At 43.8% G+C, this 16,374-nt stretch overlaps 1 protein-coding gene across 3 annotated transcripts in view; it reads left to right on the forward strand.

The window, feature by feature from the left end:
* The window catches only part of PCBP4 (poly(rC) binding protein 4), a 216,026-nt gene that overhangs the window by 157,410 nt on the left and 42,242 nt on the right, over window positions 1-16,374 (forward strand). For all 3 annotated transcript variants that reach the window (XM_030205843.1, XM_030205842.1, XM_030205844.1), the window contains exons 3-6: window positions 8,636-8,659; window positions 8,759-8,791; window positions 9,137-9,253; window positions 15,335-15,466. In XM_030205843.1, the coding sequence (XP_030061703.1) occupies window positions 8,636-8,659; window positions 8,759-8,791; window positions 9,137-9,253; window positions 15,335-15,466 (306 nt within the window). The remainder of the gene's footprint in view (window positions 1-8,635; window positions 8,660-8,758; window positions 8,792-9,136; window positions 9,254-15,334; window positions 15,467-16,374) is intronic.

Below are 16,374 nucleotides of genomic sequence, written 5' to 3' on the forward strand. Positions count from 1 at the left end.
AATCCTCTTGCGATTTAACAACTTTGAATAACTTTGTGTCGTTAGCAAATTTAATTACCTCACTAGTTACTCCTATCTCTAGATCATTTATAAATATGTTAAATAGCAGCGGCCCCAGAACAGAAACCTGGGGAATCCCACTATCTACATTTCTCCATTGAGAATACGGACCATTTAACCCTACTTTCTATTTTCTATCCTTTAACCAGTTCTTAATCCACAATAGGACACTACCTCCTATCCCATGACTCTCAAATTTCTTCTGGAGTCTTTCATGAGGTACTTCGTCAAACGCCTTTTGAAAATCCAGATACACAATATCAACCTGCTCACCTTTATCCACGTTTGTTCACCCCTTCAAAGAAATGTAATAGATTGGTGAGGCATGTTTTCCCAGAGATGATCACAAATGACCCTTTCAGTGTGTCACTATTGTTGTGCAAGCCTGGGCCTGCTCCGTATGTGTTTTGTTACTGGCATCATGTCAGGCTGGGACCCTGCACTGTGGACACAAGACGATTTGTATTCTTTGCCAGTGCTATGTAGAACTGGCCTCATGCACGGTTGCAACCTGGGACATGAATGACACTAAGCAAAGCCAATTTGCACAATGGCAAGGAGAGAGAGGGTCAGGGCCAGTCTGGCTTCAGTTTGCTTTATTCATTTTATCACCCTCCTTCCCACTGTTAGCTCAAAGCCAGGAACAGCAAAGATAAAGAATTCTATATCTTATGGTCTATAAAACCATCAAATAAATATACTTAAACAATAAAAGTAAATTAAACAATAAGTATGGTAAGCACAACTAGTCATAAAAATACAACATAAAAATCCAAGTCAGTTTAGATAATGTAAATACAGAGGTTTCTGAGCCCTAGCCAGCCCCCTATCCAACATTTAAGTGAAGTCAGCCTGGCAGAGCCTGGAGGGAGTTCCTTCTTTTCTCCAGCTCCCAGAAAGTCCTGTACAAGCTACCTCTACTGTCATGGTTGAGGGGCTTAGAATGAAGATAAAAAAGATTGAGAGACTGGAAAATGATGGATTTTAGAGGGACAGCGATGTCCCTGCCCAGGGCCTGAGGAATTTGACAGTTTGTCCCCAAACTAACTGTTGTGAAATCTAAAAGCATATAATCATATCAGCTTACCTTACAGACTGCTGCTATAATGTTATACTCTGTGTCTCTGTGCTTACTGCAGCACCATGAAAGGAAGAGCAGCTGGAAACATGCCAGAGCTTTACAGTACTAGACCTTCAATTGCATCAATGGGATTATTACACTGGCATCATTATGACATTATCAGTGATGTCATTTAGCAAGGTATCACTCTGAGTTGGTGCAAACTGCTAAATCAGTTGAAAGTCTTTGGGATATTACTAAGTATCAGTTATGCTTAGGGTTACCATATGGCTCCAGAAAAAGGAGGACACATTGATCCAGTCCGGGTTTTCCTTTCATTGACAGCAATGGAAGTAAAACCAGTGCGTGTTTTCTGGCAAAAAAGGTACCAGCAGTGGCGTAGCCAGACTGCCAATTTTGGGTGGGCCTGAACCCAAAGTGGGTGGGCACAAAATTTTCTCTCTACCCCCCTCCCCCAGCAAAATTTAGTCACACTTTTTAGTGAGCTTTCAGAGGCCAAAACCTCCTGCCTCAGGTCAGTATAATGCTGTTACGATATCCTCTCCTGACCTAAGGAAGGAAGTATTGGTCTCTGAAACTTTATTAACACAGGTACCATATTACTTTATCCTAAATTAAAAATAAAATTATTTTCTTTACCTTTGTTGTATGGCCATTTACTTTTTCTCATTGTGTTGCTCCCAGTCTCTAGATTCTGCTTTCCTTCGTCTTTCTCTTGCCAGGGTTTTCCTGTCCGTTCATCACCTATGGCTTTTCAACTTTTCCTCACCCTTGTTCTCCACATGCCCCTTCCTCTTATTCTCCAGTCTTTCCCTACTCTGTTCTCTCCCTCTTTCCATCCAGCAGCTCCCCTCTTTCTCTCCCCATCCTTCCAGTGTCTCCCCTCTTTCTTTTGCATCCAGCGTCTCCTTTTTCTCCCTACCCTTCCATCCAGTGTCTTCCCTCTTTCTCTCCTTATCCTTCCACTCATCTACTCTCTCTCCTGATCCTTCCATCTAGTGTCTCTATCTCCCCTCTCCTTCTATCCAGTGTCTATCGCTCTACCCTTTTCTGTTCAGTCTCCTCCCTCTCTCCACATCCTTCTTGTTTCTCCCCTTTCTCTCTGCATCCTATCATCCATCTCCCCTCTTTCTCTCCCTATCCTCCCATGTCCAGCAGCTCTCTTCCCTCTAGTCCCTTCTTCCTCTTCCTTCCTTGTCCAGCAGCTCTCCAGCCCCTTCCTCCTCTCCCTCCCATGTCCAGTAGCTCTCTCCCTTCCCGCCAGTCCCTCCCATGTCCCAGCAGCTCTCCCTTCCCGCCAGTCCCTCCCATGTCCAGTAGCTCTCTCCCATCCAATCCCCTCCTCCTCTCCATCCCATGTCCAGCAGCTCTCTCCCTTCCCTCCAGTCCCTTATTCCTCTCCCTCCCATGTCCAGTAGCTCTCTCCCCTCCAGTCCCTTATTCCTCTCCCTCCCATGTCCAGTAGCTCTCTCCCTTCCCTCAAGTCCCTTCTTCCTCTCCCTCCCATGTCCCAGCAGCTCTCTCCCTTCCCTCCAGTCCCTTCTTCCTCTCCCTCCCATGTCCAGTAGCTCTCTCCCATCCAATCCCCTCCTCCTCTCCATCCCATGTCCAGCAGCTCTCTCCCTTCCCTCCAGTCCCTTATTCCTCTCCCTCCCATGTCCAGTAGCTCTCTCCCTTCCCTCGTCCCTTCTTCCTCTCCCTCCCATGTCCCAGCAGCTCTCTCCCTTCCCTCCAGTCCCTTCTTCCTCTCCCTCCCATGTCCAGTAGCTCTCTCCCATCCAATCCCCTCCTCCTCTCCATCCCATGTCCAGCAGCTCTCTCCCTTCCCTCCAGTCCCTTCTTCCTCTCCCTCCCATGTCCAGTAGCTCTCTCCCATCCAATCCCCTCCTCCTCTCCATCCCATGTCCAGCAGCTCTCTCCCTTCCCTCCAGTCCCTTATTCCTCTCCCTCCCATGTCCAGTAGCTCTCTCCCTTCCCTCAAGTCCCTTCTTCCTCTCCCTCCCATGTCCCAGCAGCTCTCTCCCTTCCCTCCAGTCCCTTCTTCCTCTCCCTCCCATGTCCAGTAGCTCTCTCCCATCCAATCCCCTCCTCCTCTCCATCCCGTCCAGCAGCTCTCTCCCTTCCCTCCAGTCCCTTATTCCTCTCCCTCCCATGTCCAGTAGCTCTCTCCCTTCCCTCGTCCCTTCTTCCTCTCCCTCCCATGTCCCAGCAGCTCTCTCCCTTCCCTCCAGTCCCTTCTTCCTCTCTCTCCCATGTCCAGTAGCTCTTTCCCATCCAATCCCCTCCTACTCTCCATCCCATGTCCAGCAGCTCTCTCCCTTCCCTCCAGTCCCTTATTCCTCTCCCTCCCATGTCCCAGTAGCTCTCTCCCTTCCTCCTCTCCCTCCCATGTCCCAGCAGCTCAGCCATTTTCCCTCCAGCCCGCCCATCCACAACCTTCCCGCTGCCCTTTTGTCCCGCGGAGGCAGCGTTCAGCGTTTCCTTCCTGCCCTGTCTTTTCCCCAAGCTCCGCTGCATCGCTCCAAGTGGAATCCTTCTCCTTTTCGGCCGTCGCGCTGCGCTGCAGTTCACACAGGCAACTTCGCAACTCCCCCACCGCGTTCATCCGGCCCTAACAGGAAGTGCATCAGAGAGGGCCAGAATGGACGCGGGGGAGGAGCGAAGCTGCCTGTGTGAACGGCAGCGCAGCGTGACGGCCGAAAAGAAGAAGGATTCCACTTGCAGGGACGATGCAGCGGAGCTTGGGGAAAACACAGGGTAGGAAGAAAACGCTGAACGCTGCCTCCGCAGCAGCGACAGCGTGCGAAGGATGGGCGGGCCTGGAGGGAAAATGGGTGGGCCTGGGCCCGTCCAGGCCCACCCGTGGCTACGCCCCTGGGTGCCAGTACTCAAATGCCAGACCACCCTTAAAGGGTGGGGTGATCACCGAGGGACCCACCCCACAATAGCCAGGCCCCCTGCAACCAGTCACAAAATCTATGAAAAGGCAAAATTGGTGTGTAGAGCCTGAGCTCTTTTATAGTGCTGGGCAGACTTATACGGTCTGTGCCAGAGCTGGTGGTTGGGGGGCGGGGATAGTGCTGGGCAGACTTATACGGTCTGTGTCCTGAAAAAGACAGGTACAAATCAAGGTAAGGTATACACAAAAAGTGGCACATATGAGTTTATCTTGTTGGGCAGACTGGATGGACCGTGCAGGTCTTTTTCTGCCGTCATCTACTATGTTACAATCCACCTTATAATTGAAAGAGAAAAACGCCTAGATTTCGACCCAAATCGGGAGATAGACGTTTATCTCACAAAAACGAATAAATCGGTATAATGGAAAGCCGATTTTGGACGTTTTCAACTGCACTCCATCGCGGAAGCGTACAAAGTTGACGGGGGCGTGTCGGAGGCGTAGCGAAGGTGGAACTGGGGCGTGGTTATCGGCCAAGGAGAGATGGGCGCCTTTCGCCGATAATGGAAAAAAAGTATGCGTTTGTAGCTAGAATTTAGGGCACTTTTCCTGGACCCTATTTTTTCACGAATAAGGCCCCAAAAAGTGCCCTAAATGACCAGATTACCACCAGAGGGAATCGGGGATGACCTCCCTTGACTCCCCCAGTGGTCACTAACCCCCTCCCACCACAAAACATGATGTTTCACAACTTTTTATTTTCACCCTCAAATGTCATACCCACCTCCCTGGCAGCAGTATGCAGGTCCCTGGAGCAGTTGTTAGGGGGTGCAGTGGACTTCAGGCAGGTGGACCCAGGCCCATCCCCCCTACCTGTTACAATTGTGCTGCTTAATGCTTAGTCGTCCAACCCCCCCAAACCCACTGTACCCACATGTAGGTGCCCCCCCTTCACCCCTTAGGGCTATAGTAACGGTGTAGACTTGTGGGCAGTGGGTTTTGAGGGGGATTTGGGGGGCTCAACACACAAGGGAAGGGTGCTATGCACCTGGGAGCTCTTTTACCTTTTTTTTTTTTTTTGTAAAAGTGCCCCCTAGGGTGCCCGGTTGGTGTCCTGGCATGTGAGGGGGACCAGTGCACTACGAATCCTGGCCCCTCCCACGAACAAATGCCTTGGATTTATTCATTTTTGAGCTGGGCGCTTTCATTTTCCATATCACTGAAAAACAAAAACGCCCAGCTCACAAATTGTCGAATAAAACATGGACGTCTATTTTTTTTGAAAATACGGTTCGGTCCGCCCCTTCACGGACCCGTTCTCGGAGATAAACGCCCATGGAGATAGACGTTTTCGTTCAATTATGCCCCTCCACGTTACTATAACTTGGGGACCATGAGTCAATTTTAGCAGACAATGAAAAAGGTGCCGGTACTCAGTACCCCCTCAAAAAAAGCCCTGAGTAAAACCCAGACTGGCTCAATCTGTCCTTTTTCTGGAGCCATATGGTAACCCTAGTTATGCTGATGACTTAAAGCAGAGGTATTAAGTGGGGTGGGGTGGGGGGTCCCCAAACCACAGCTCCCGGAGCTTGGTTTTCTGTTCCGTCACATTTAGGATTGCAAACTAGCTCCAGCTTTGCTCAATAGGTTGAACTAGTCTTGGTATTACCCCATTGCATGCATGGACTTGTAGGGAATCAATAAGAAGATCACAACTACAAGTCCTTGCATGCAACGCAGTAAATTCAGGACTAGGTCAACCTTCCAGACAACTACGGATCCAGCTGGCAACCCAAGCCACATTCTCCTTCCAGCAGCTGGATTCAACCTGCTGAGGTACTTTTATTTTTCCCCTAATGTTATGGGGGGTTTACAGGCACCTGAAGCAGTGTAGCCAGGCAACAGATTTTGGGTGGGCCTAGGCAAGAATTGGGTGGGCACCAAGTGTTCTCCCCCCCCCCCCCCAAAAGAAAAAAATTTCTCAGCTGGTGGGAAAACGCTTCTTTCCACCTTGGCAGTCTGCAGCAGGCATGCGCTGAAAACTGACCATGCACAGGTGCCAGTATTGTGGAGAGTTGCGTTTTCGTTACCATCAGGAGGAAGTCTTGTGTGCTAATGTTGGGTGGGCCTCAGCCCTAAGTGGGTGGGCCCCAGCCCACCCAGGCCCACCTGTGCCTACGCCACTGACCTGAATGGAAGCAGAAGGAGACACATAGTGGGGAAGCCAGGCCCCATCAATGCTGAAGGAGCCAGCTGGACCTGTGGTAGGGGAGAGAGATGCTGGCTGAGAGGCCAGGCCCTGCAAGCGAAAAGATCAACAAGACTGCAAGTGGATGGGAGATCAGGGAAGGAAGGGGTGAGAATAATAAGCATGGGAAAGGAATTGGAAGAGATAGGAGTAAGAGTGATGAAAGAGAGAGGAAGGGAGCAGAGATGAAAAGGAAATGAAGGGAGGAGTGAGAGTGAGAAGGAAAAAAAGGAGGAAAAGGTGAGGCAAGTGAAAAGCAAGAAGAGAAAGGAGGGGGTAAAAGTGAGGGGGAAAGGAGGGTGTGAGGGGAGGAGAAGATTGGAATGGGTGTGGGTGAGGTGACAGAAGAGAAGAAAAGGGTGGGTATGAATGAAAGAGAGGGAAGAGGGACGGTATACTGCTCTGCACCACACACATACTCACACAGGGGAGAGGGTGCACTTTGTAAAATTCAGACACAGCTCTTATTTTTACCTCCACTGGAAGGTTGTTCCATGCATCCACCACCCTTTCTGTAAAGAAATATTTTCTTTCAGTACTCCATTGTCTACCTTCTCTTTAAAATGTTATTTAATACATTTTTAACCGTACTTATCACAGAAACAAATCACTGCAATAGTACACCATATCCATCAAATATAAGGAAAATAAACAGCAGAATAAACAAAAGTACAGTTCGTCCACAATATAGGCAATAAAGTCAGAATCAAGAATTAGGAGAAATGAAATAAAGAAATCCTTGTCTACCTTCTTTCACCTTCATCCTCTGATCCCTCTTTCCATTGAGAGGTGTAACTCCTGTGCATTTATTGCTTGGAAGTATTTTAATATTTCTGAATTATAAAGTTAGGGTTAATAGGTTTAATACTAAAGCTGTGGATAGAGTTAGATTTACTATTAGAGTCAAGGTTAAGGCAATACAATATAATGCAAATGAAACTTATAGAGGCATATTTTCAAAGCAACAAATTACCAAATATGGCCTTATACAGATCACAAAAGAATCTAGACAGTTCTAGGAAATACAATATCTTTAGAATTGACAAAATTTGAGTAGGGAGAAAAATATTTCTTGAAGAGAGAAGTTTTTAACTTCTTGCAAAAAGTCATATCATTATTTTGAGATCTAATTTTGAGGTGCAATGCAGTCCCAAGTCAGTGCTACTTGATACCCAAAGGTTTCAGAGACTGTCCTTCATTTTTCCCTAATTTGTTACGTATTATGGTAGGAAAGACATTTGTTCACAGTTGTTTTTATTGTTTGTTCCTTGAATCATAGCTTTTCATTTTTGTTCAGATTTACCCCCCCCCCCCTTTTACAAAGCCGCATGGCAATGCCAACACAGCCCATTCCCTTTGCCCTGGCAGCCGCTAGTGCAACTCTGTAAAATGGGGAGTTAATGAGTTAATTTTTATTTATTAGATTCATTATATACCATCTTTCTGTGGTACAATCAAAGCAGTTTATATATTGCATTTAGGCACTTTCTCTGTCCCTAGTGGGCTCACAATCTAAGCTTTGTGCCTTTTGGATTTGTCATTTGAGTCATATGCAGTTACCTGTTGTAAGGGAAGGATTACATCCTAGGCATATGCCTAGGGCCCAGATATTTAGACAGGGCTCTCTCTCAGGTGGTTCTGGTGTGTGTGTGTGTGTGTCAGGGCTCAAAGAGAGCTTTTCTCTCCATGCCCTGTACATTTATTTATTTAGATTTTGTTCACATCTTTTCCAGTAGTAGCTCAAGGTGAGTTACATTCAGGTACTCTGGATATTTCTCTGTCCCAGGAGGGCTCACAATCTAAGTTTGTACCTGAGGCAATGGAGGGTTAAGTGACTTGCCCAAGATCACAAGGAGCAGCAGCAGGATTTGAACCGGCCACCTCTGGATTGCAAGACTGGTGCTCTAACCACTAGGCCACTCCTCCACATTGTTCTCCAATTAGAAGGAGGCATTGACAAGCAGTTCTTACATGGTACTTTCCCCTTTGTTGGTTTTTCTCTGCAGTCAGAACCATAATATGGGACCCCATTTGTGGAAGTTATGTTTATTTATATTATTGTGTGTGGGTAGGGGGTGGGGGGGCATTGTGCTTATTTGCCTAGGGCCCGCCTATTGCCTATCTTAGTTGAATCCTATACCATCACCCATTCTATTTTTATTAGCCTGCATCAGTTAATGCTACTCATGTTTTGTTATATATACATTATACTCTGCCTAGAATTTTGGATAGTGTAGGCAAGAAATATGTTAAAATAATGAAATAAAATTAGAAGGTGTGATCTTACAATTGCTTTCCTGCTTGCATATGATATGCCTAATCATCAATGTTTTGTCTTGCGTTGTAGGAAGTTGGCAGTATAATAGGAAAGGTAAATTTTATTTTCTTCTTACAATTTTAACATTTGATCCTATTTTCTTTCTAGTTTAGTGAGAGTCTCATTCATTTTATTTCTTGTTCTCATCTGCAGAAAGGAGAAACAGTTAAAAGAATACGAGAAGAAGTAAGGAGATACACCCTCTCCCTTTTCGCTCTCTCTCCCTTCTCTCCTTTCCAGCTTACTTGCTCATTTTTTATTTTATTTCTGTCCTTTTCAATTCATTTTCATCTACATGTTAAAACCTTTTGTTTGTCATTTTACTTTTGAATTCACATGAATTAACCAAGGTGAGTCACGACCATCAGTGTAAGCCTCGGCTGTAGTTTCTAAACAACCAATTACTCATGAGGGACTGGGTAGAAGAAAGCTATATTTTTCATAATTCATGGTAAAATAAGCAAGTATTTCTGAAATGATTTTGGACTTACTGCCTAGTATCTACCCACTCTCCCTTTTGTTTTCTTTCAGAGCAGTGCTCGGGTCACTATTTCTGAGGGCTCCAGTCCTGAAAGGATCACCACAATCACTGGATCTACTGATGCGGTGTTCAGGGCTTTCTCAATGATAGCATTCAAATTAGAAGAGGTATTGTATGAGTCCTATTTGAAAAGGTACAGAAACCTGGCAGGGGGTGGAACTGAGGAGATTTCTTTGTTTTTTGCATTTTGACAAGTGGCTGATAGCTAGGAAAAGGGGGTCTGGTGACCCAAATGGGAACAAGACTAGAGAATCATAGATGAGTCTGAGTTCCTTCAACCATGAAGAAATGCTTGAGGAGGGAGTCTTCCGAAAGGATTCACTAGCACTCCCATAAGCCAGATCATGAACGGGTTGGTAAAGGCACCAAGTAATTTGACGTTGTCCAGAATAAGATGAAAGCCATAAATTAAATCTAATACAAAGATGTTTTAGAAAAATATTATATTACATATCATATTTATCAACCACCAATACCACAAAGTTCAAGGCGACTCACAATAAAAACAGCTGAGCATTCCCAGGAATAGAACAATAATTCAGTACAATTATTCCAAACAGATTCACTTAACACAAATTTCTGGAATAAGAAAGCTTTCAAAACCTTTCAAGTTTTTTTAAAATAATCCAATACATACGTTAAAGTTGAAGGTAAAGTATTCCAATTCTTTACAGCTAGAAATATAAAGAATGAACAGAATAACCTCATATACCTAATTTTTGTATTGCAACATTAAAAAATGTTTAGAAGAAGCATCACAATTTTTGGATAAAATATTAAGCTCAACATATATTCAGGGGCTTGACCATGTAAGATCAAAAATACAGTTGCATAGATTTTAAATATCAACATGGCCTCTATTTTCAACCAATGCAATTTTGCCAGCAAGGACAAAGCACAATCAAACCTTGACAACTGACAAATGAGACATGCTGCAGTATTTTGTAATGTTTGTAACCTTCGCAATACATATTTGTGACAACTAGCGTTAACCATATTGCAGTAATCTAGATTTGTCAAAATTAAGACCTGCCAAATAAACTCTGATATGAAGAGGGTACTACACAATCAAACTAACTCTTCAATAGCACATGTGATTAATTTACACCACAAATACAATACAAAATATTTAGTGATATGGGAAAGAAGTCCTCAGTATAAGATGACCCGCACTCATTGGTGCATCACTTTGAAAGGGCTGTCTCGGCATTGTTGTGTGGTATTTATTCTCTTACCACACTTCCCTGGAGTGGCAACTCTATAAGCTGCGTTGGAGACATTGCAAGGCCAGCCCAATGCAGGGCCTTCAGATGCTCAAGGCCTGCGAACTCCCATCCCCTCTAAACTTCCTGTTTCGGAGGGGACAGAAGCTGGCCAGCCAGCCTTGAGAATGCGCAGATGCAAGGTAAGAGAAGAGAGGCCTCATGGGGAGAGAGGAAAGGTAGCAAAATTTTGGGAGTGTCATGGCACCTGTGGCTCGTCCTGTTCTGGGGTCTAAGATATACCTTGTAATATCATCTACATAAACAAAATGACAAAAGCCCAATTTGGTCAACATAATACCTAATAGAGCCAATTAAATAGAATATAAGAAACCACTATTTGTTTTTTTTCTCCAAAGTATTCAGGGTGGGTGCTCATGCAAGAATAGAGGAGTAACCTAGTGGTTAATGGAACAGGCTGAAAACCAGGGTTCAAATCCGGCTGACTTTTTTTGTGACTTTGAGGAAGTGTCTTCAAACTCCATTGTCTCATGTACCACTTAGACTGCAAGCCTGCTTTTTGTACCTGATTATAACTTGCGTTGTTCTGACTTGGAAAAGGTACGTAATTAATCTAAAACCCAAGTCCAGTCAGTGATGTGCTTAAGACCAGTTTAGATGTGTTTATGATCAGTGGATGCATCAATGGATCAAACTGGGGAATGATCAACTGGCCTTCACCCCCAAGTCCTTCATTCTTACAGATGATAAATAGCTATGACACCAATATTTTCAAAGCACTTAGCCTTCCAAAGTTCCATAGAAACCTATGGAACTTTGGAAGGCTAAGTGCTTTGAAAATATGCCTAGCCTAGGGCCTGCTATTAGATAACAGGGAAAATCAGTTTGTTCCACTGTCTTTGAGTATGTCAAAGGACCCATGCCAAGGTCATAACAACAGAATAAAACCTCACTTTGAATACTTCAAGGCTTCCCAAACCCGTTCTGGTGATTTCACCATCAGTCAACCTTTCCAGGTATTAATAACGAATTTGTATGACCTAACATTTATTTACACTTGAGGCTTCTCAGGTGTTTATTTTCTGGCTAATTACAAATTCCATAAGGGTACAAAAATGGGTATAATTGGTGTTTTCACACCACAGGTTCTATTGCTGGGTACCTTTTCTGGTAGAATCAAATTTGTACATTTGTATCACGAGTCATCAGTGTAGAAAAGGTACAAAAACTGAATGGAAGATACAAGACAAACCAGGGGGATGGATGAGAGAATACTAAGGAAAATGATATTTTTATTCAATGTTCAAGCAGTAACTACCTGCTTTAATGTTCTCCCGTTTTGTTAAAACCTATAATCAGGAGCCCTACTTATACGAGGTCTCTAGTATGTGCATATTAATCTCATGCAATTCATTACGGATATCCTGAAAAAAATAACCCGATTGGCTGTGGGGTCACCAGCATGATTGGGAAGTCTGATGTTGTGGTGGTGATGGTAGGTACCTTATCTGTTTTCACAGACATTAATGATCTTGATTCACTATGCAACCATCCTGTTTTGGCTGGATGTATCTTCCTAATCCTTTTTTTTGGCCCGTTTATCTGTTTTGAATAGACTGTAGGCTTTGATGAGCAGGAACTGTCTCTTGCATGTTTGTGTACAGCGCTGAATATGTCTAGTAGCTATAGAAATAATAATAATTAGTAGTAGGAAGAGGAGGCAGAGGGTACTGCAGTGGTTTTCTGTTGACCTTTACATATAACAGCACCTGGGCCCAGATGCACAAAACCTAACGAACCAGCAACGTGGTTTTATACCAGTTCTAGCCAGTTTAGTGAGCAAGGAGTAAAACGAGACATGCATCAAAGGGTTCTCCGATCTCTTTTCCTATCACGGTAGCAGCTAACGAAAATGGAATGCAAAGTTATTATAATGAGCTAATTGCTATACAAATGTGCATGCAAGGCGATGCACAGCTATTTTTCGACCTGATGCACAGAAGCAGTCCCTAGCTTTAGCGTGAAAAAGTTAATGGGAGGTCTGGAGCTGTTGGTCCCGATAGCCACAGACCTCCTGTTAAATTTGAGTGAGCTTCACACAACAAAATATCAGGGTAGAGTGTGCTGTAGGCAAATGCAGTATAACAGCAGGGACTGCTTTTAACCAGAACCTAAAAAGTGTGATAAAAATTCAACCTGAAAGGCTGTAGGGAGCTGGTGAGTCAGTGTTATAGGAGGAAAGGATCCTGCTTCAGTTGTCCGGTGCCAGGCAGAAAGAGAAACCGCAAGCCAGAATGCTGGAGCAAACACCCGTTGCGATGAGGGAGACCTGTAGGGGTTCTTGTGCTGCCGCTGCCCTGTCCTGCCTCCTGGCAAGGAAGCGGGGGCAGTAGAGGAGAGAGCGCCGGAGTCCAAGAGCGAGAACCCGGGTTGGGGGGCTGCTGTTCCTGAGGGCTGCAGGTGTTTCAGCTGTCTCCCTCCTCCCACCTTTTGCGCTGAAGTGAGCGGCAGATTGCTAACTCCAGGTTCCCGGCATCAGCAGACTGCCCCCCCTACCTACCCACCCAGCAGGACAGTGCAGGCTCCTAGCTTGTTTTTGGAAAAAAAAACAAGCTATGACAGATCTCAAGCCATCTGTTGCATGTGCAGAGCAGCCACGCTTAGCGACGGGCTGCTCTGCGCATGCTCAGCTGGCCCACTGGTTTCCCCCATATTGCATGCAAATGAGCTGGGTCACAAAAACAATGAGCAGCTCATTTGCATGTGATTCTCTTTGGGAATCCATCTGTATTTCCAAATCAGTAATTTTTACCAATTTGAAAATACGAATGGATTCTTAATGGGGATCTTAGTGCATCTGGGCCCTGGTCCTTTCAAGTAGTAGGTACTAGCCAGACTAAATCCTGCTGATCTTCCAAGACATAGGAAGCTAAACCAGTCTGGTTTTCAGGATATCCCTTATGAATATGCATAAACTATCTGAGTATCCTTATTTCAATCTAGTTATAGTATACCACTCAATCCTCAAGTAACTACTTCACTCTATAAATAAAATTATTATATTGTTTTATTGAAAACTTTCAATCTTACAGTAGAAAATTTTCTTTTGTTCAAAATATAGTCCAACATCCATCCACACCATACCATCTCATTCTCACCATTCATACTACATTCAAACTTGTGGGTACAACCTGCCCTTCATTAAGGAATCCCTATGACCTATAGCATCTGACACCTTTGAAATGTTCCATCATTCAAATTTATAAATTTCACTGTTATTTTCTCTCAATAATGAAATCAAATGTTATTTCTTAATAAGTGTCCATCGTATCATTCCTTAATAAATGTCCACCTTGTTGCAATGATTTTAACTACTATTCACTTATCTCCATAGCTTTGGTTCCAAAAACCATCAGTCCACATATGTCTCTGGTTCCAAAAGTCCTTAGTCCAACATATATCTCCACACACCACATCCAGTTTCATTGCAATGTTCTTATTTCTGCAAAAAACGATTCACTTTTCTCCCGATGTACACAAATTTGCATTTCGCTAAATGCGTCATCAGGGGTTTTGACTTATTCTTATATACCATTATCTTGGCTGCTTTACTTCCAACCGGTAACAGGATCAATGGCGTCGCTGAATGGTGAGAATGAGATGGTATGGTGTGGATGGATGCTGGACTATATTTTGAACAAAAGAATATTTTCTATTGTAAGATTGAAAGTTTTCAATAAAACAATATAATAATTTTATTTATACAGTGAAGTAGTTACTTAAGGATTGAGTTATAAATATGCATGAGATATATTTGCATACAGTGGAGATAATGCATGCCAATGTAGCTCATGAATATTCATATTAAGGATGGCCTGAAAAGCAGACTGGTTTGCAGCTTTTCAGGACTGAAGTTTGACACCTCTGATTTAACAGGCTCAGTCTCATGTGTTGGCTTCTGGTGACCCCATCTATAAAGAGACATTAACAAGGCAGAAGCAATTTTAAAAAAGGCCATCAAAAGGCAACTTAACTTGTACTGTAGGCCACACACAGAAAAATTAAAGATACACGCCCTAGAAGAAAGAAAGGAAAGGACAGATAAAATACTAATATTCAAAGCATATACCAAAACCCAGCATTATCCATAAATGAAAGGGTGAAGGACAAGGGGGGTCATGATATAAAGCTAAAGAGAACTGGGGGAGTGGAGATTGAAAAGAAATATGAGAAGATACATTTTCACTGAGAACATAGCAGATGCTTGGAACAGCAAAGGCGGTATAAGCCAAAGCAATGACAGAATTCAAAGTATGCATGAGACAGACAAGTGGGGAAGGGGGGAGGGGGGGTATTTGTTTTGTAACACAGTGTTCTATGTCCAAAAAGCTATGTATTTTATGAAGGCAACATAAGCACCTATGTATCTTTATAAAATAGGCTTTCAGAACTAGCTGAAATACTGTAGAAATACTCACGCATAAATTCATCTTTGCCCTGAAAAGGTGTAAATGTGTTCATGGTCTCTGTGCATGTACCCATGTGTTTTATAAAATACACATGCAAATAGCCTATCTGTCATCAGTCCACCTGAAGTATGCTTTCACAGCCTGCATAAAAGACTGTATAAAATTTTATAAGATCTCTTTTTCTCATGTACAACCTGCTTTACGTATGGAAAAAACTTTCTAAATTATCCCTAGAAATGTATTAAGTTATGTCCAATAAAAAAGGTATCATCTTATTTTCTTTTCCATGTTTTATTTTGTTTGATTTCTATTGATATCCTTAAGAGTGGACTAACACGGCTACCACACTCCTCTACTTAAATTATCCCTAGAAGAACATTAGTGGCCCAGAGATGGAGAAAATCGTGTGAGAGTTGAGATTGCACAAACCAGCACACAGGATGGAGCACAGGCAAATCCTTAGCTTCCAACGCCTTCTAATTTTTCTCTCTTTCAGGACCTCGGCGCAGGGTCCCCCAATGGCAGTCCTGTTTCGAAACCACCCGTGACTCTAAGGCTGGTTATCCCAGCCAGCCAGTGTGGTTCTGTCATCGGCAAAGCAGGCTCCAAAATCAAAGAGATCCGGGAGGTAGGAGGGGAGCCTGCCTGATGCAGGTTATTATAATGTAGCTGTACAATTGCAGGCAGAAGGCAATACTGGAATCATTATCAACCATTACTTCCCATCTCTTCACCTCTCGTCTCCCATTTCCCTGGATCTTTCCACGGAATAGTATCCTGAAGCAGAAGGTGCTTCTCCCAATCAACATCCTACGACATAAGCAGGCACGGCAATATATCAACAGTTCTCAATAAAGGCTATGTAGCACTTCACTTCATGGTATCCATACCAATGATTTCTTCCAAAACTGAGTTCTCAGTCCTATACAGACTTGCAAAAAACAAGCAAACTGCAAGATTTAACGATCACTGCTGTAAGTTGAAAGTTGTTCTCCTCCATTCCATATGCTCACAATATCCAATTAGATAAAAGCTCACCATCCACTTCAGGATACTATTTGATTTGCTCTAAAAAAAAAAATACTTGGGGCACCTTTGAAAGATTGTAACTGTGCACCTTTGGACAAAAAAAAGATAGTTCTTATGATAGTGGAGTGATTTGTAATGTTTAGATCAGTATAGGGTGTGCCAGAATGTCTGTTTTTATTGGGATGTTCCAGAGAGGTTTTTAGGGGAGATACTGATTTTGTGTTATACGAGCACTAGTTTTTATGCTGATAGACATTATATGAATAAAGAAATTTTTTTTTGTTATTGTATGATAGTCAGGCTTATTTTCGAAAGAGAAGGGCGCCTATCTTTCTACACAAATCGGTAGATGGGCGTCCTTCTCCCAGGGTTGCCCAAATCAGCATAATCGAAAGCCGATTTTGGGCGTCCTCAACTGCTTTCCGTCGTGGGGACAACCAAAGTTCACGGGGGCATGTTGGAAGCATAGCAAAGGCGGGACTGGGGCTTGCTTAACACATGGGCGTC

This window comes from Microcaecilia unicolor, chromosome 6 (genome assembly GCF_901765095.1).
Source record: "Microcaecilia unicolor chromosome 6, aMicUni1.1, whole genome shotgun sequence".
NCBI lineage: Eukaryota > Metazoa > Chordata > Amphibia > Gymnophiona > Siphonopidae > Microcaecilia > Microcaecilia unicolor.